This window comes from Cervus canadensis, chromosome 6, assembly GCF_019320065.1.
Source record: "Cervus canadensis isolate Bull #8, Minnesota chromosome 6, ASM1932006v1, whole genome shotgun sequence".
In the NCBI taxonomy this organism is placed as follows: Eukaryota; Metazoa; Chordata; class Mammalia; order Artiodactyla; family Cervidae; genus Cervus; species Cervus canadensis.
Window position 1 is genome coordinate 67,327,775 of NC_057391.1, and position 21,511 is coordinate 67,349,285.

Here is a 21,511-nt window from a genome sequence, read left to right on the forward strand (position 1 = left end):
TTTGGTTCCCTAGGACATTTATTGAATATTTCATACTTCACTAATTGTTTTTATGGTGACTTTGAAGCATTTACCCTATTTTTCTCTATAGCCGTCTATTCTTTTATAGATGTTTTATTCTCCTAGATTTTAAAAAGAATTCTCTTATGGACCATTTTGGTTTTTTGTAGAGCCATTTCTGTTTGTTCATGTTGTTTTTTCCCAGTCATCCACAATTCTTATGATAACTTAATTGCCTAATAATTACCTAGAGCTTCCTCCTGCTACTTTACTTGTTCACTCTAAACACCAAGTTTCTTGGAATCTGCTCTTTGAAGTGGTTATCTCCTGCATATATTTTGGCTGCAGGTTACATTTCTGCTTCTATTTGTCAGTTCAGTCTCTTCTAATTTATATTTCACAACTTTTAGTCTTTTGTTGGTGCCCTCTCCACTGTGATAAAATATTTTTAAAATGTCTTTTTCCAGTTTTAAGGAATTTTCAGGAGGAGGGAATGAACACACCCATTCTTAGTCCACAATTTTAATCTATTCTCATAGATTTCCTAATGTGATACAGATCATCATAGATATTACTATATAACGGAAAAAGTTTTAATTCATCTTTCCTACATAGCCTATTTTTCAAAATGATAAATACAGCAACCAAATTTTCAATGTTTTTAATAAATTTTTTAGGTCAAGGCTCACTCTTTATTTTCTTCATTCAACAATATTATTCTAGAAGAAAGCAAAAAAAATTCAGAAGGATCAGTATTGTCCCAGGATTTGAAATTTGATGATGAAGTTATAAAAATGGATCCTAGGATCAAGCCCAGACCAAAACTTATGAGTTTGGATGATAAAACGATACTTTCCCTTGCCAAGACTAGTGTTTATGGTCATATTGTGGTGAGTATTATGAGGAAATTCTATTGAGATATTAAGCTTCCTTCTATATCTTGACTCTCAGTCTGTCCATTTCAAATCTGCCACCATTCTATCCAGACTCTTTATCGCCAACCTAGATACTTCCATGGGGCTATTACACAATTTCAGGAGGCTCCATGCACATAATACTCTATTAACGTGCTCTTTGGATGCTGTTCAGTATATCGCTAAGTATAACTCAATACAAGGGGTGTGCATGTCTGTGTGTGTTGGGATGGGGGTGCATGCCTACTAGAGCTATGCAACAGAGGTTTTGTCCTACTTCCGCTTCAAGGCCACAACCCATTCTCCATACTGAAGCCAGAGTAGTCTTTTCAAGTGCAAATCTGATTTGTCATCCCTCACCACTCCTATATGAAATGCGCGAATGCTTTTCATTGTTTTCAAAATAAAACCAAAGTCCTTAATATGGCCTGTAAGGTTTTATATGACCTGGTCCCAGGCCTGTCTTTCCAGACTCTTCTCATATTACCCTCCCTGTAGCAATCTGTAGTCAGCCTCCTTTTTGTTTCCTAAATGTACCTTTTGCCGCCACACAGAGTCTCCACGCTAGCTCCTTCATCTGCACAGAATGTTCTCACGTGAACTTGTTTCTCCTATTTAGCTCCCACACATGTTTTAGATCTATACCTAAGCATTAAGTCCTTCTCTTACCTCTAGGTCTAACTACGAATCTAAGTAAGATTCTTTTGTCATGTGTTCTGTGTTCTTCCTAAACTATAAATTCCACAGGGACAGAAGCTATGGCTGTTCTTAGTCATTTATATTCCCAGCATGAGGGTAACAATATAAGACTGTGCAGTGTGCATTGCACAGAAGGGCCACATCTAAGGGGCAACTTTTAAATATACAGTAGTATATTTACTACAACAACTTTCTGATGACTGGTGGTGGAATTTCTTTTACTAACAAAATCAGTCTATTGTGACAATTTTCTAAAAGCTGGAAATAAAGGTGTCTTGAGGTAAAGATGCCTTTTTATAATTTACTCATAAATACTGTGTGGACCAGCATTAACTTTGCCATTATCTAGCACAATACCTAGCACATATGAGATACTCATTGGATATTTGTTCTAAAACAGAATGTCTGAGTGGTTCTTACAGAGAAAGTGAGTTGTCTGCTTGCAACTACAGAAGTAGTAAACAAATTGATATTAATTGATAAGTGATAAAATACTTAAGACAAGGTATTCTTATTTGACATATCTTTCTATTCATTTACTGAAAACTGAAGTACAGATAAAAATTCAGAAATTATTTTTATCTTGAAAGTCAATTACTTGGCTCCATTTTGACATTTTAAAATCCATTGTTTATGATGACAGTTTTTTCCAAATGATTATGTGAAGCAGAAAGAGAATGCAAAACACATATTTTAAAATAATAAATGAGGTCAACAGTTTTCAGTCTGCTTCTAAAAATATTCAAAACATCTTTTTAAGATAGTTTATGAAATTGCTTTGGTAAAACTGTATTAGCATCATCCACCAAATCTTCAAGTCTAGATTAAGTCTAGATTAAGTGTAGACTTAATCTAGAATCTAGAATCTTCAAGTCTAGGTTAAGAATTATTATTAGAGATGAAGGAAAATTTTATAGCATGATAGCAATATCACCATCTTTATCATAAATATGCAGTATACTTAATACAGGAACAATCTTCCAGCTGACAGTATGGAGAAATTGTTTCTGAACTATAATGTCAAGATTTCATATTTGATTAATGCGTTTTTTATAATAAAGCCTCAATAGAAAAGGTTTAATAAATCAGTGTTCTGATAGGACTGAGCTTCTAAAACATGTATTCCTATAGATTTAAAGAGATTAAATAAAAGTAAAAAAATAGCACCATAAAGTAGGTCTTTTTTTTAATTATCTTTGGTTTGGAAGATAAGAAGCAGAAAGGAGAAGAGTTTAAGACTTTGGAATATCTTGACCAGTGTGACCTCCACCTGACTATTAATTTCGTCAATACCCATAACATAAGAATTTAAGAATTCATCTTAAATTTGTCTATATTTCTTAAAAGCCAGCAAATTTTCTACAGTTTCCAGTAAGAATTCTAGATATTAGAAGGCTATTTAGACATCACACCCTTTATTCTCCTTTATTTGTGCCATTACTGTAAGAGAAATTGAAGGTACATATGTCTTATTTTCTTTTCAGTTATCCCCACTAGATTGAGTTTTATGAGGACATCCATAAAAATAAATAAAATATATAGAAATGAAAAGCCCAGAGTAATATAATTTTATAATTTCTTACAGCACAATTAAATACTAAAAATTAGAGTTGTCAGTTATAAGTCTGGCTTTTGCACTGATTTATTCATCTAGCATTTACTGAGAATTTGCTATATTTTAACCATTGAAGCAAGTACTAGGTGTTCAATGAATAAGTTTTCTTCCCTGCTCCAAGGATATTATTTTAGTGAAGAAGACAGATATATAAACAAATACAAGACATTTAGAGCTGCTGGGAGAGGTCCACAGAAAGAGATGGGTTTGTGTGAATTTCTGAAGGATATGGAAGATTTCATTGTTTTTGTCTTCCATGCCGAGGAATACTTTATCTGTAAGCACATGGTTTTGAAAGACCTAGTGTCTTATCTAGGGTGTGTCATGGTGGGAATATAGGTGTAGGTTGGAATACAAAGATACATGAGACTGACTGAAAGAATGAGAGGTTATAGCCACATTAGGACTCTTTGCCAGGCTACTCTGTCCAAGGAATTCTCCAGGCAATACTGGATTGGGTTGCCATGCCCTCCTCCACTGGATCTTCCCCACCCAGGGCTCAAACCCACGTCTCTTATGTCTCCTGCATTAGCAGGTGGGTTCTTTACCACTAGTGCCACCTGGGAAGCCCATATAGATATCAGAGTCTCCCCTAAATATAAAAATATAGTAACATTCATTTTCATATAGCCCAGGATCAAATGGGCAGGGAAAATCTGGGTCAATTTGTGATGCAGAGACTTAGACATCTCTCAACTCCTTCTTTGATGTAGTATCTTCTTTGATGTTGTATCCTCCCACTTTAACACCCTCAGCCTTTTTTCCTTAGTCGAGGGCCCTCATTTGGTTTCCTGTAATCAGGGTATATCCTCGCCATCCTCTCTCCTGTGAGGCAACCTAGCCAATACCCAAAATCTTTAGGGCCTACATTGTTTACCAGCTAGCGTGAGAAATAGAACTGCCCTAATGAATGTAACAACAAAATATTTAATCATCTTCTAAAAAGAATTTCACGCCAATTATTAGTAAACTTAGAGCAAGTGGAAAATCAAATTAATCAAGTACCAGTTCCAATACTGCTATTATAAACTTCATCTTGTAAAATCAGATTATAAAAACAGACTGTACTTTTAAAATTAGATTTTTTTCTCATTGGCTCTCTCTTAATGTTATTTAATAGCTATAATTAGAATATAATTTGCCTTACTTTTTATTTACATTTTATTTTACTTCAGAGTCTGAATCTACATGGAAACAGCTTGAGTAAATTGAGAGATCTCTCCAAGTTAACAGGACTTCGAAAACTTAATATCAGCTTTAATGAATTTACTTGTTTAGATGATGTATACCACCTGGTAAGAACTTTTTTGTAATTATATAAGTAAAATAAAATTACTAATTTAATGGATAAATTATTTTTGTAATAATTACCTCATCTATACCATATTAAAGATATATAGCCCAAATCAGGAACAAAGCATGCATAAAACTATAGTATGTTACTTTCTCTAAAATAGGTCTTAGAGTCTATTTACAAACCACATATACACCTGTGATCATATCTGAGTTCTAGCTACTTGAAAATAGATGTAAAACTACTCCAGACTCGTTTTTAAATTGTCATTTATAAGCTGTCATTTCCAATTTCTTCTGCTATTTTTTTCTGTATTTTTTTTCTCCTTCTTGTGAGTCCTTATTTCTCCTTCACTTTTTGGTTTACCACTTCACAGCTAATGTTGTCAGTTCTTCCCATCTGTTCATTATCCTCATGGTTATCTTGTCCTCTCTGCCTTGTCCTTTCTACCCAAACTTCAAATACATAGATCTTGTTTGACTTGTGTTTGCCTTCCTATAAATCAAAGGACAAATATGGTAATACACATGTACACACAGGTACAGATCTTGTCTGAAATTTTTTCTCTGTCATATGTCATGTAACAATAATTACATATGGGTTCCAGAACTGCAACCCAGCATCTCTGTTTCCATAGGTCTCAGGTCATCGACATACCTTTTCAGAATATATCCAATGAGATATATTCAAAATACATCTCAGCTCTTGCCCGTTTTCTACCTCCTCGTAACCATGTCAAGGCCCTTGCACCATTACTTCTCCTACTGTGGTGAGAGTTTGCCACTTTGTTTACTGGCCTTAGATTTTAGTATTTAAACTCCCTTTTTTCTTTTAGTAAACCAGAATCTTTTCTTATTAAATTGGGGTAACATTGGTTTATGACACTATGTAAGTTTCATGTGTACAATACTATTATATTTCAACTTCTGTATACACTACAGCGTGCTCACCACCAAAAGTTTAGTTTCTGTCCATCACCAAGCAGTTGACCACCTTTACCCATTTTGCCCTCCCTCCACCCTACTTCCCCACTGGTAATCACTACTCATATAGCCCATATAGTTCCTTTTATTTATGTGTTTATCTTTATTTGGTTTGGTTTATTCCTTTATTTTGTGTTTTTTTTTAATTCCACATATGTGATATAATACAGTATTTGTCTTTCTCTGACTTATTTCTCTCAGCATAATACCCTCCATCCATGTTGTTGCAAATGGCAAGATTTCATCTTTTTTATGTCTCAGTAGTATCTCATAGTATATATATACCACATCTCCTTTATACATTCATCCATTGATGGGCACTTAGGTTGCTTCCGTATCTTGGCAATTGTAAATTCAGCTATGAACTCAGGGGTACAATATTTTGAATTTATGTTTTTATACTCTTTGGATAAATACCCAGAAGTTGAATAGCTGGATCAGATGGTGGTTCTATTCTTAATATAAAACAGAACTCTCCATACTGTTTTCCATACTGTAAACTGGCTGCACCAATTTACATTCCCACAAACAGTGCATGAGGGTTCACTTTTCTCTACATCCTCTCGTTATTTCTTGCCTTTTTGATAACAAATCATTGTGGTTTTGATTTGCATTTCCTTAATAATTAGTGATGAACATCTTTTCATGTACCTGTTGTCCATCTGAAAATAACTCTGGAAAAATGACCATCTAGCTCCTCTGCCTATTTTTTAAATTGGGTTGTTTGGTTTTTTGTTGTTGAGTTTTATGAGTTTTTAATATATATTTTATATCAGCCCCTTATCAGATGCATGATTTGCAGATATCTTCTCCAGCTTGGTATGTTGTCTTTTCATTTTGCTGATGGCTTCCTTTGCCATGCAGAGCTTTTTAGTTTGGTGTAGTCCCATTTCTTTATTTTTGCTTTTGTCCACATTGCTTGAAGAGTCATATCTAGAAACACATTGCTAGGACTGATGTCAAAGAGCATACTGCCTTTGTTTCTTCTAGGAATTTTAATGGTATTAGGAAACTGGATAGGCACGTGTAAGGCCAAAGTCCTTTTGAACAGAATTCCCTATAGGGTTTGGTATGCAACTGAGAAAAGAAGATAGTTTAATAGAGGTCCCAGGACTATATAGTAATTGGTGGCATTTTTTGTTTAATTTTTTTCTAATGATTTTCTAGCAGTTCCAAAGGTTATAACAAACACTGTAATTTTGCTAAGGCACAAATAAAAAAAGAGTAAACTCTAAGGTCACATGGGATGAGTGAGTTTAGCCAGCTGCCCAGTGTGTATCTTGCAGTGTGGCTATGTTGTTGTTCTTCTCATCATCACAGCCGCACAGACTACTTATTGGATAACTATTACCATGGTCACTTTACATGTAAGGGAACTGGACAAATTTTATGCCCAAGTGTTATTTTTGAACTTTAGAACTAGGTATAGACTCCTCAAACATCAAGAATCTGATATATAAATATGTCTCTAAAGAGAGGAGACACTGTGTGTGTAGAATAAAACACAGATCCTGAAAACCATATACTATAAATATGTGGTTTAGTAAATTATTATAAGGTGAACATGCTTGTAGGTATCGTCCAGGTCAAGAAATAAAACGCTGCCACCCAGAGCATAAATCCTTATATATGCCCCATTCCTTCAGGAAATCATTATCCTAACTTCTATAGTTATCCTCTCCCTGCTATTTTCCCCCCATAGTTCCATCACCCAAATGTGCATCCCTAGCACAGCTGTTTGGTTTCCCCCATTTTTTAAATGTACTGTATTTTTTAAGTCTCTTAAGTTTCCCTTCTATTCTCTTTCACACCCCACTGTTTATTTGTTAGGGAAGGAAATGGCAACCCATTCCAGTTTTCTTGCCTGGAAAATCCCATGGTCAGAGGAGTCTAGTGGGCTGCAGTCCTTGAAGTTGCAGAATCATAAAACAGTTGTAGAAAAACTTGCACCTTCCAACCCAAAGAGTTTCCCACAGTCTAGACCCTGCCAATATATTACTTATGATACAGCTCTACATGCCCTCCACCCACCAGTTTTTTTTTCCAAATTGGCAATTGGATCCAGAGATTGGATCAGACTGAGATTGCATTCCTCTGGCAAGACTGTAAGAGACATATAATGTCTAGTCATCACTTTTCTGATTCAAGGAGGCTATATCCATTGTGGTTCAGTTGCTCAGTCGTGTTTGACTCTTTGCCAGCCCATGGGCTACAGCACGCTTCCCTGTCCTTCACCATTTCCCGGAGCTTGCTCAAACTCAACTGCATTGAGTCAGTGATGCCATCCAACCATCTCGTCCTCTGTTGTCCCCTTCTCCTCCTGCCTTCATTCTTCCAAAAATCAGAGTCTTTTCCAATGAGTCAGCTCTTCCCATCAGGTGGCCAAAGTATTAGAGCTTCAGCTTCTGCATCAGTCCATCTAATGAATATTCAGGGTTGATTTCCTTTGTTCTCCTTGCAGTCCAAGAGACTCTCAAAACACCACAGTTCAAAAGCATCAATTCTTTGACACTCAGCCTTCTTTATGGTCCTACTCTCACATCTGTACAATGAGACTACTGGAAAAACCGTAGCTTTAACTGGACGGACCTTTGTCGACAGAGTAATGTCTCTGCTTTTTAATACACTGTCTGGGCATAGCTTTTCATCCAAGGAACAAGTGTTTTTTTTAAGTTCATGGCTGCAGTCACCATCTGCAGTGATTTTGGAGCCCAAGAAAATAAAGTCTTTTACTGTTTCCATTGTTTCCCCATCTATATGCCATGAAGTGATGGGACCGGATGCCATGATCTTAGTTTTCTGAATGTTGAGTTTTAAGCCAGTTTTTCACTCTTCTCTTTCACCTTCATCAAGAAGCTCTTTAGTTCCTCTTTGCTTTCTGCCATAAGGTTGGTGTCATCTACATATCTGAGGTTATTGATATTTCTCCTGGCAATCTTGATTCCAGCTTGTGATTCATCCAGCCCAGCATTGAATATTCATTAATTCATTGAAAATTATGAAATAGCAATATTCTTATTCTCATTTCTTTTTCATTTATTAATTGGAATATTTTACAGAGACATTTCCCCTTATCTATTATTTGGATACCTAGTAGAACCATTCATATAGAAAATCCAGAACAGATATTTGATTATTTGCCTTTATTTACAAACTTTGAAGATAATGAATTAGTTCCTTATTATTTCCCAAAGATGAGCAATTCTTTTTCTGTTTTAATATCATTAGGAATGCAGGGACTTAAACATATTTGATGATATTCAATTTATTGCAATTATCATCATGACGAAGCTGAGATTTTCTCATCCTTAGCCAGTGTAAGCATCATAAAGTTATCTCCTTTAGCCATGACTCTCGTAGTCTGTGATAGCTTCTTTGCCACCTAGCATGAATGATTTTCCATACACATTTTGTGTATTTTTCTACTGCAGACATGGAGTCAACTATTTCTTCAAGAAGCCCTGGTTTCTTTTAGAGAAGTGGTATTTCAGGACCACAACCTGGGTTGGTCACTGTTTATAAGTCTTTCCATTGGACAGGACTTGTTGTGAGGGGTGTGTGTGTGGGAGTGGGGCTGGTATATGTGCATATGTATAACTAAAACAAACCTTATGAATTTATATTGATATTTCCAATTCAAGACTGCAAATCATTTAGCCTAACCTTTCCTCTGTTGTTGTTTTGGTCAGTTGTTAAGTCATTTCGGACTCTTTGCAATCCCATGAACTGCAGGACACCAGGCTTCCCTATCATTCACTATCTCCCAGTTTGCTAAAACTCATGTCCATTGAGTTGGTGATGCCATCCAACCATCTTATTTTCTGTCATCCCCTTCTCGTCCTGCCCTCAATCTTTCCCAGCATCAGGATCTTTTCCAAAGAGTTGGATCTTCCCATCAGGTGGCCACAGTATTGAAGCTTTAGCTTCAGCATCAGTCCTTCCAATGAATATTCGGGGTTGATTTCCTTTAGGATTGACTGATTTGATCTCCTTTCTGTCCAGGAACTCTCAAGAGTCTTCTCCAGCACCACAGTTCAAAAGCATCAATTCTTTGATGCTCAACCTTCTTTATGGTCCAACTCTCACATCCGTTACATGACTACTGGAAAAGCCATAGCTTTGACTATATGGACCTTTGTCAAAGTGATGTTTCTGCTTTTTAATATGGTGTCTAAATTTGTCATGGCTTCTCTTCCAAGTAGCAAGTATCATTTAATTTCTGACTGCAGTCACTGTTCACAGTGATTTTGGAGCCCAAGAAAATAAAATCTGCCACTCTTTCCGTTTTTTCCCCATCTACTTGCTATGAAGTGATGGGACTGGATGCCATGATCTTATTTTTGGGGGGATATTGAGTTTTCTCTGTTACATACATCTATATCTTTTTTCAACACCAATAATCCTGATTTTCAAGGTTATAAGATGATAGAATTAGTATATTTAATAATCATTTATTTGTTTTATCCCATGTTACAAATACAACAGCCTTGGAATGACAGCACTAAAACCCACATCAGCTTGTTACCATAACTATTTTTTTTTTAATTTTGTGTATGCTCTTTCCAGTCTTCCCTATTTTAAAAAAGTTAAAATTATCATACTATATCTACTTTGAGCATGTAGCCCTTAGACTCTGTACACTCTACCTTTTAGATCATTGGTAATTGTATATTTAATTCTCATCACCAGTCCTTAGATTGGTATCAAACATCTTAATTGTCAGAAAAAGATTCTAGTATATATTCCTCAAGAAGGGCTTATAGGAACAAAATCCCTTAAGTTACTACATGTTGATAATAGTTTATCTATGTCCTTTATACCTGAAAGACGGTTTTGTTAGGTATAAAATCCTTGACTCACAATTTTGTTTCTTGGGCATCTTAAATGTTATTTAATTTTCTTGTGGCATAAAGGGTTGCTGTAGAAAAGTCTGATGAGAATGTGTAATTTTTTCTCTTATAAGTCACAGGCTTTTTTCTTCTGGATGTCCAAAGGAAGTTTTTTAGTTTTCATTAAAGTCTAGTAATTTTATTATAAGAGTATGTTTTGACATTGGTTGTTCTGGGTCAAGATTTCACATTCACAGTATACTCCTCCAAAATAAATATTAAAATCATTTTTTTTAACTGAAAGTTTTTAGCAATTTTTGTTTCTTGCTTTGGTTTTCTTCTTAAGGAACTCACATTATCCATATATTGAATCTTTTCTTCACTATTTGTCACTTTCTCTTGAGTCCTTTTTATAGCTCCATTTAGATTTTTTAATTGATTTGATTTTTTAAAATTTCTGTCTTTTTCACTTTCTGTTTCTCTTAAGGCGTTGTCTGTTGTTTACTTTTTTTGTCTTTGGCTAGTTTAGTATTCACTTCTGAAATGATTTTGTTATTTTATTTTAGATTCTTTTCTGGGTTCTTTCACTTCACTTCTGAGTTTTTCTAATCCAGATTTCTGTTGTTATTTTGTATCTTGTATCATTCTTAACATCTTTTTGCTTTGCTTTGAAATAACAGGTTTATGGTTATGATATGTTTCTTGGGCATGTTTTTCTGGTATACTTTTATTGCTCGCAGCAATATTTCTGTCTCTCTTTCATGCATGCATAGTTTGTTTAGCTTTGTCTGGGATTTTACCTCAGTACTTTTCTGCTGCTCATTTTTCAGTGAAATTACTTCTTCTTAACTTTTAAAATGAAAGTGGGTGTTGGGGAAGCTTTTGTAATTTCACAGATCTCCCTCTTCTGCTGTTTATATGTACTGTTAACAGTTGTAGCACTTATTTTCTGAGATTTCCTGACTCTATTTCCTTCTTCCACTTCAGTTTGAACTTTCTCTTTTATTTGCCTCCTTTGTCCTTATCCTGTTTAATTTTGACTCAGCCCAGCAGTTTCCTGTCCAAGAAGGATTCAGTTCTTACCAGAGCCTGGTGAGGCAGTTTGAAAATTCACAGGTGCTAGACTGGTCCCCTTCAGACCTTTTTACTCTGGGTCTCATGCACTTATCTGGTATCAGAGAAGGCAAAACTCCCACTTTCAACTGCACTCAGGGTGCCTTCAGAGAGTCCACTGAATATTGGTTGGCTATTTTGGGGCCCAGGTCTGTCAGATGAGATGCCCTGACGCTTCCTTCTTCCTCTCACATAGACATGGACACCATGTAGTCTTGTGGTTCTTGGTGGTTTATCCCCACCAACTTCTTTTGGGACTTATGGGGCTACCTTGTTATGTAGCTTTATTATAAATGTTGTCTATGGAATTTTGGTCTTATTTTTACTTTCTTTTTATGTGGGGATTCAGAGAGATTGAATACCTATGCTGTCTCCGCCTACGTATTTTCCAATAATCAACTTTGTATGTGTGTTTAATATTAATTATATTCATCTCTGTATCACAAAAGGCTATGCCCTAAGTTAATCACTCACCTGTTACTTCTATCATCTAAGTTTTTATGTTTGCCTTTAGTTTATCTCATTTTTTACCAGCTGAGCCACTAGGGGCTCAGATGGTAGAGAATCTGCCTGTAATTCAGGAGACCTGGGTGCAACCTCTAGGTTGGGAAGATCCTCTGGAGAAGGAAATGGCTACCCACTCCAGTATTCAGGCCTGGAGAATTCCATGAACAGAGGAGCCTGGAAGACTACAGTCCATGGGGTCCCAAAGAGTTGGACATGACCGAATGACTTTCACTTTTACTTTTCACTTTTACTTATCTCATTTTTACTATCATTTTCCTTAACTGTGTCTCTAACATGGAGAGTTTCTATACTTTATTGTATGATAGGCATTAGGTTCTACTAGGTTGCAGAAAGTAAACAGATGGTTACTATGTGTTCATTACCCTGTCTTTGCCTTGTGAATCAGAATTCCCAATCTATGACTGTTTATATAATGAAAGACCTGGGCTTCATAAATGGTGGAGATACATTATATAATTTTTATAGATTTTTTTAAAATCTAAGCAAGACATCCACATAAGGTAAAATTGAAATATCAAAAGCTGTATGTCTGTCATTCACTCACCTGAACTATCAGGAAAGGAGAGCATCCAAGCCAAAGAAATAGGAGCAGATGTTTTTCTCTGAAAATAACTGTACCATAGTCAGAGTGGGCCAAGGAGAGGCAAATATGTATGGCTATTTGCAACTTTATAGATTATAGAAATAATACTTCTGTCTTACCTTTTCCAATGGAAAATTTAGTGTTAAAATATTTCTAATGCCTCAAGACAGCTAATCTACATTTAGAGATTGAACTATTATCCCGAAAATATTTTAAATAGGCCTTGTCAGTTTTAATCTTTGTAATTTGGGCTGAATTGTACCATAACTTACAAAAGATTTAACCCAAAACACAAGAAATACTAAAATGCCAAGTTCTCCAGCAAAACTGAAAATATTATTCCTTGAATATTCATGGAGTGTATGGAGTCTCTTTTATATTCTGGGAATATAAAAAAGTGAAGATCCTACCCCTGTTTTCAAGGAAAGAAGACAGCTATCTTTATATAATGAATTGTTCCCAAATGCTAATCAGCATGCAAGTGTCAGAATTTGGGGCAAGTTTTTAACCATTTTTTGATGAAAAATCGCAAAAGATGTACCATATAGTAAATTTTTATAAATCTAAATTTATTTAATTTAAAAGACTGTTCTAAGATTATATCCTTAATACTTTCTACTGCCAAATATCCTTTTGTTCAAGAAATTATAATGATAGTAAATTATAGGATATTTTTTACTGTGCTTACTTAAATAATAAAAGTCAGTAACACTATTTAATTTCCAGAAACTTTAGATTTAATGATCTGAACACTCAACTCTTGAAACCTGAGTCATTGTAATAACAGGTGCTATTACAACAATATGAACTATGCATTATATAGCAGTAACTAATTCTATGGTGAACTAAAATGATTGTTTAAGTTATAAAGAAATCAAGTTTATTTTTAATTTATAGTAATGTTATTTTTATTTTAATAAATATGTTGCAAAATATTTTCTTCATGTTTCCTTTATCACTTCCTGGTTCTGGGTCTGAGTTGGTATATACTTTAAAAGAAAATTTTGTTTGCACTGAATAGAAGTAGCAAATTGTTTTAAAGATTTCTTACAGTTAAGTAAAATAAAGATCTAAATATATAAGTGGCCAAAGATGAGAAACTCAACAAGCAAAAGAATAGCTGCTATAGATACAGGCTTCCCTGGTGGCTCATACGGTAAAGACTCTGCCTGCAATGCGGGAGACCCAGGTTCAATCCCTGGGTCAGGAAGATCCCCTGGAGAAGGAAATGGCGCCCACTCCAGTATTCTTGCCTGGGAAATCCCATGGACAGAGGAGCCTGTTGGGCTATAGTCCATGGGATCTCAAACATGGAAAAGGCGTGCAACTTCACTGGTAATACTGTAAATTAAAATAAGGCAGGTAGGTTGGTAGATATTTAAGGAATGAGCATTCTCAAATCCTATTGTTGGAAGAAAAAACTGATACAAACTTCCTTTAAACTACTTGGCAATATTTATCGAGTCTTAACAATATAGAAATCCTTAAAAACCATTAATCCTATTTCTAAAAACCTTTCCTGAGAAAATATTGGAGTCTCGGTTAAGTTATTATGAACATGGACATTTGTTGCAATGTTGCCAACAATTAGAAGTCACATAAATGTCCATAGCAAAATGTTTTTAAAATTCTAATAATTTACATATTAGACTATTATACAATCATGAAAAATCATTTTGAATAATATTTAATAATGTGTGAACATGTTAGAAGGGAACAAAATTCCATATAATAGAGTAATAAATTTGTTTTATATAAGAAAAATATATGAGCATATAATAGAAAATGTTTTCAGTGGTTCTTTCTGAGCAACAGAATTATATATGCTTTCTTTTTTTTATTTACTGTATTTCCCAGACCTCCAACAAGAACGTGTTACTTTAATATTTTTTAAAAGATTATTATAGAAAAATCCTGTCCTTTTAAAAAAGGAAATTATAGACTGTAACAGGTTTAGTTTCTGCCTCTGAAGATGAACCTTTTTAAACTAGGCTATGAGTTTAAACCAGAAGCCTAGATATAAGAAGTGTAATTCTTTGTTGGGGACAAATTTTCTTGTTAGTTTCTCTTTGCTGTCTCATCTGTAAAACCACATACTGCCACTCTATGTTACAAGGGTGAGGAGAGAAGAAAGAGAAAATTACTAAAATAAAATATCTGTAGCTCTTAATTAATAGGAAAATAGGTACTTTGATGCCATTACTGCAGTATAGGCTACTGTTTCGGTTTTCTGTAAGGATTACCAAAAAGCATGTAAAGTACTTACAGAATCAGAGAGAGAAAAAAAGAAGTGTGTAAATACAAACCATGATCCTTCTGGCATCACTTCTGTTTGTATGTGTTGCAGTATAACCTTGAATATTTGGATGCAAGTCATAACCATGTGATAACCCTTGAAGGATTTAGAGGTCTGATGAAACTTAAGCACTTAGACTTGAGCTGGAATCAATTGAAAAAATCTGGCGATGAAATAAATATGTTATGCAAACATACCACAAGCCTTCTCACTCTAGATATTCGACATAATCCATGGCAAAAGGTAAGTAACAGACATGTTTATAAAAAACAATCATTTTTATTTCAAAGCTGTTTTCTCACTATTATTCAATAATACCCAGAAGCAAACTGTCTTTGTCTCAGTAGAGTTCCTTGAAGTATTTCATAAGTTGAATATAATGTATTGATCAAGTGAATCAAATGTTATTATAGAAAAGTCTTTAATTTCACATCAGATCTTTTTGCAGCCTCTAATAGTTTGAGAGTATTTTGGTCTTAAGAGCCTCAGATGTCATTGCCATCTGAAAACCTTTAGAGAAGTTTTATAATGCAGTATATACAGCTCAGTGTGCTAGAATCTGACTAGTGAGGCATAGGAACCAAGAATAATAGAATATTATACTGTGAGAGAAACATATTGTTAAAGGGGGAACACATTTGTCACATTCTCTGATAAACCTAAATTATAAAGTCTTACTTATGTTCTGTTATAAAAGGAAATTTGAGCACTGTTTTTTCTCGTCACATGTTTAGATTCATGCTAAGAAATTTCAATATTCAATGATTATATTGAAGAATATCTCTTTAAGTATTTAAAATAAGCCCCAAATTTATAATTTCAAGAATACATCTTTTCTTGCTTTTCAAAAATGTATATAGACCCTGTTCAACATTTTAAAAAGGGACTAAAGCATGATTGCTTCTATCACATTGGCCATATTACTATGTTTATCCTGTTGTATTTCTCCTTTTTCACTCCATAAAATTGAAGCATATTTTTCTTTTACCAAATCAGACTTCCTGAATGATCATAGTAGAGCTATAGCCCTGCTGCCAAATTAAATGTCAAGAGCTGAAGATCTGTATTGGCTCACCCAATTGGCTGAGTTGCTAACTGCTGATCTAGATAAACAGGAGGCACTGCAGTTCTTTGAACACTTTTCATCACTGTCACTTTTCAACAGCTAGTGGGATTTCCTCCCTTCACAACAGTAGAAGTATCCAGCTTCAAACAAAACAGATTAATTCTTAAATATAATTTAATATTAACTATTATTTGAAGAATTAAGTTAAGCCTTTATTTTTAGACATATATAATAAAGTAGGAGGTGCATAATTTGAATTATGTGGGAAGGAATGAAGAAAAACTCCTTTCTGTGTCATAACATTATGTAGTATTTTGTAAAAATTACCTTTCGTTATTTTTCCCAAGCCAGCCACATTAAGGCTGAGTGTTATTGGCAGATTAAAGACTCTTACTCATTTAGATGGAGTCCTCATTTCTGAAGAAGAAGCAACAGCAGCTATGAAATTTATTTCTGGAACAAAGATTACTCAGGTTGGCTTTTACTGTTTAATATTTCTTGTTCTATTTAGAATATACAAATAATATTTCCCATACTCTTATTTCATTATTGAGATTTTGTATTCTCTCTTAGCATGCTAATAAAAAAGTTCATCTATAGCAATCATATCACTTGAAAATTTTTTTCTGCTTAAATGTATCCTATTAAAATACCAAGTGGTTGTATGGAGTCTCATCCCTGGACACTACCCCAAAAATACTTCTAGGGTAACTGTTTTTTTCCTAGTCAACCTGAACTCACCCGAGTCCTTTCTAGAGCCTTCATGAAAATAAGCAACTTTCTGTGGATAAGGTAAGCCTAGAGACCTTGAGAAAGCATTTAGTGACTTATTTACCTAGTATTGATATTATATGTGTCTGGCTGAAAAAAACAAAGCCTATTAACTTGGGGAAGGGAAAATACCTGTATTACCCAGATTAAGAATGCTACTTTAACTAAAGTTGCTTCAATATCCTTAATATCTCCACTCGAGTTATCTAGGTATTTACTTTCTGTAGAATATTTGAATGTTAATTCCTTAATGTAATGTTTAAGTTTGGATCTGTTTAAAGTGAAGGAAAGAAACTTTTTTGTTGATCAAAATATCATTGACTCCTAAAGAAGACTTGGGGATTTACCCTACCAGACATCAAAACTTGCTAAAATCCAGTGTGGATTTGGCAGAGTTAGACAAATAGACCAACACAACAGAATATAAAGACCCAGTGTAGACCCACACATACATGGAAAAGTGATAAATCACAGAGCTGACGGTATAGATTAGGGAGTCTAGTCAATAAAAGGTACTGGGATAACTGCATTAAGGTTTCACTGCAAAACACAAAACCAAAATATTTTAGAAGAAAAGATCAGAAATTATCATTATAACCTTGAATTAGGGAAGAATTTATTATGTAAGAAATAAAGAGCATAAACTATAAAAGATTGGATTTGTCTATCTTAAAATTAATACATCTAATCCTCAAAGGGTAGAAAGTCAAAAGACAAGCTATTTAATGGGAAAAGAAATTTGCAACATATCTAATTGACAAAATTAGATAAAATTAGATTAAAATTAGACAAAATTCTTTATATATCCAAAATATATTAGGAAAAAGACAACCAATCAAACAGAAAAATGAGCAAAAGATTTAAATAGACACTTCACTGGAGAGGAAATCAGAACAGCCAAAAAACTTAGGAATAGATCCTCTACCACATTAATACTCAAGATAATAAACTAAAACTTTAATGACCTACCAATTTATGGCCACTATTGGGAAAAAAAACACTCTTGACAATACCAAGTTTTAGCAAAGATTTGAAGTAAAAGTTATTACAATTGGTGTAACCACTTTGGAATACAAATTGACCCTATCTAGTAAAGTTGAATATATACATACCCTAAACCCAGCAAGTTATATACTCCAAAGAAACTCTTGCATATGTGTACCAAGAGTCATACACAAGAGTATTCATAACAGCAATGTTTATAATAGCAAAAAAACCCTGAAATCAGCTCAGTGTTCATTGACTCTGATAAGGAAATACTATATAACAATGACATATGAATAAACTACAGCTACAGGCAGAAGTGTAGATGAATCTCATAGATACAATGTTGAGCAAAAAAGCAAGTTACAGAAGAATACAAACATTATTCAATTTTCACAAAGTTCAAATATGTGTAAGACTAACTAATATTTTATTTATGGATAAAAACATAGGTCTATAAAGAAAACAAGTAGTGGTAGATACAAATTTTGAGATTATTTGATTGCTTCTTAACAGGACTGACTGATTCACTTGAGATGAGTGATGGCTTCTGAGCAGCAGAGAAAAAAGATTAGGATGGGAGACACAGGGAGCTTCTGGGGTATTAGGAATATTCTAGCTCTTAAACTGGTTTCATGGATGAATTACATGGTATTTGTATTATAATAATCCTTTCACAGTTTTATGAATATTATTTTATTATGGTTAAATGACTGACAAAACAAAAACTGAGTGAGATATATGATTTAAAGTGTATCAAGTTACTGAAAACACTTTAAGACATAGAAAGTGTCATATTTTAAAATCACTCATTGGATCAGCCGCCTGAGAGACAGTGCTTCTAACTGTGTATACATGGGCCTCTCTGTGCTAGTTCTTTATTCATCGTGTGTTTTTCTGTTTTATTAGTTATCTCTCTTACGGCATTCTAGTACTAAAGAAGAGAGACCACGGATTCTCAGCACATGGCCTTCTGCCAAAATTCTGACACAGACTTCAAAGTTAGGACCACATTCACATATGAGTGGAAATTGGTACTTGAAGGTAAAAGCAATTCTATTAAACTTAATGTAAAAATCTTAAGTTCAGTTGATTTTAGTCAGCTTTGCCCCTTATGTCATAAAGAGGGTACAGATAGGTAATGGGCAGAAAACTGGGAGAGACAAATTAAAATTGAAAGAGAAGTCAAGTTGTGACTGGCTGTGTCACAGGGCTAGACATCAGGACTAGGCCTCAATGTTCCAGATGTTCAAGCTGGATTTGGAAAAGGCAGAGGCACCAGAGATCAAATTGCCAACATCCATTGGATCATAGAAAAAGCTAGAGAGTTCAAGAAAAACATCTACTTTTGCTTTATTGAGTATGCCAAAGCCTTTGACTGTGTGAATCACAACAAACTGTGGAAAATTCTTAAAAAGGTGGGAATACCAGACCACCTGACCTGCCTCCTAAGAAATCTGTATGCAGGTCAAGAAGCAACAGTTAGAACTGGATATGGAACAACTGACTGATTCCAGATTGGGAAAGGAGTATGTCAAGGCTGTATATTGTCACCCTGCTTATTTAACTTGTATGCAGAGTGCATCATGTGAAATGCCCGGCTGAATGAAGAACAAATTGGAATCAAGATTGCCAGGAGAAATATCAGTAACCTCAGATATGTAGATAACACCACGCTATGGCAGAAAGCAAAGAGGAACTAAAGAGAGCCTCCTGATGAAAGTGAAAGAGGGGAGTGAAAAAGATGCCTTAAAACTCAACATTCAAAAAACTAAGATCATGGCATCTGGTCCCATCACTTCATGGCAAATAGATGGGGTAACAATGGAAACAGTGACAGACTTTATTTTCTTGGGCTCCAAAATCACTGTAGATGGTGACTGCAGCCATGAGATTAAAAGACACTTGTTCTCTGGAAGAAAAGCTATGACCAACCCAGAAAGCATATTAAAAAGCAGAGAAATCACTTTGTCGACAAGGGTCCATCTAGTCAAACTATGGTATTTCCAGTAGTCATGTATGGGTGTGAGAGTTGGACTATAAAGAAAGCTGAGCACCAAAGAATTGATGCTTTTGAACTGTGGTATTGGAGAAGACTCTTGAGAGTACCTTGGACTGCAAGGAGATCCAACCAGTCAGTCCTAAAGGAAATCAGTCCTGAATATTCACTGGAAGAACTGATGCTGAAGCTGAAACTCCAATACTTTGGCCACCTGATTCAAAGAACTGACTCGTTAGAAAAGACCCTGAAGCTGGGAAAGATTGAAGGCAGGAGGAGAAGGGGATGACAGAGGATGAGATGGCTGGATGGCATCACCAACTCGATGGACATGAGTTTGAGCAAGCTCCAGGAGTTGATGATGGACAGGAGATGATGATGGCGTGCTGCAGTCCATGGAGTCACAAAAAGTCGGACATGACTGAGTGACTGAACTGAACTGAGACCTCAACAGTGGTCACTCTAGCACAGGAATTTAGGATAAAGGTATACTACAAAACCAATGGGTAGATTCTGATAATATATCCAAATAAACAAGAGGACTTTAAAGCTCAGAGCCAGAGACCAAGTCAAAAGTTTGGATGGTAAGGTAAAAAGAATCAGGAATCCTGGCAAGGGAATAGGGGAACTGGTCAGAATTCACCCAAAGCTAAGGGAAAATGTTATGGATCACCCACAGCTTCTTGCTTCATAAAGCAGCATGTAACCTCTTGCCAAAGGTAGAAACTGAGTTAACAGAATGGAAATGGAAGATATTAGTGCCATTGTTTTTATTACAGGATACAGAGATATTTAGCTGTGATGCTGGCTCAGTTATAGTCTTAGCTGACCCCATGGGCAGTTCTGGAATTACAGTGGCCCTTTAAATCTGTCCTCAGTTGGGCCGAGAAGGCCAGGCCTTTCTTTGCCAGGCCTTTCTTTCCCTTCATCATTGGGTAGGCGCCAACCTGGGAAGGGGCATGACCTTGAGCAAGGCAGCTGTCTGCAGCTGATGCTGTCCCTGAAGGGACTGACAGTTGAAGGCTTTCTGCCAATAGCATTTCCAGCAGCTGAGACAAGGCCTTCAGTACTGGGAAGCTGACTGGCACAGCTCAGTTCCTACAAAACCATATAAGTCCCTCTTTGAGTTATAATCTCAAAAAATAATCAGAATTTTACTTTTCTGTAAATTAAGAGCTTTGCCATGTCTTTAGTTCCTAAAGGATTTTTTTCTCATGTTACCACATTTGAATTATTTCTTTAGCCTTTTTATCTTATAACATTGAATTCTGACATGATTCAGAAATAACATATAAAGTGAATCATTCTACAGATAACTGCCTTAAATTTAGATGGGCAACATCTTTTTGAAATCACAAATTTAGAAAAATTGGAAAATTTGAAATGGGCTTCATTCAGCAACAATAATCTCACTAAAATGGAAGGCTTGGAATCTTGTGTTAACTTGGAAGAGCTCACATTAGATGGAAACTGCATCTCAAAGATAGAAGGTAAGATGTTAGATAATCCTAGAGTCTTAAAATATGAATGTCTAATTAAGAAGAGTAAAAAGTGAGTAACACTGATGAAGGAATTTCTGAAGAGGAAGATCTTCCAAGAAGTCCCAAGAAGGTTTGGAGTAAAATATTCTGTCTAACTCACTTCAGCCGTGTCCAACTTTTTGTGACCCTATGAACTGTAGCCCGACAGGCTCCTCTGTCCATGGGATTCTCCAGGTCAAGAATACCGGAGTGGGTTGTCCCCTCCTCCAGGGGATTCTCCTCACCCTGGGTTAGAACCTGTATCTCTTATGTCTCCTGCATTGGCAGGCAGGTTCTTTACCACTAGTGCCACCTGT

The 21,511-nt window shown here is 35.2% G+C and overlaps 1 protein-coding gene across 1 annotated transcript in view; it reads left to right on the plus strand.

Moving 5' to 3' along the window:
* The window catches only part of LRRC9 (leucine rich repeat containing 9), a 112,077-nt gene that overhangs the window by 54,410 nt on the left and 36,156 nt on the right, over window positions 1-21,511 (plus strand). The window contains exons 16-21 of the mRNA XM_043472953.1: window positions 678-890; window positions 4,404-4,523; window positions 14,906-15,097; window positions 16,268-16,393; window positions 18,585-18,719; window positions 20,987-21,164. Coding sequence (XP_043328888.1) covers window positions 678-890; window positions 4,404-4,523; window positions 14,906-15,097; window positions 16,268-16,393; window positions 18,585-18,719; window positions 20,987-21,164 — 964 coding nt within the window. The remainder of the gene's footprint in view (window positions 1-677; window positions 891-4,403; window positions 4,524-14,905; window positions 15,098-16,267; window positions 16,394-18,584; window positions 18,720-20,986; window positions 21,165-21,511) is intronic.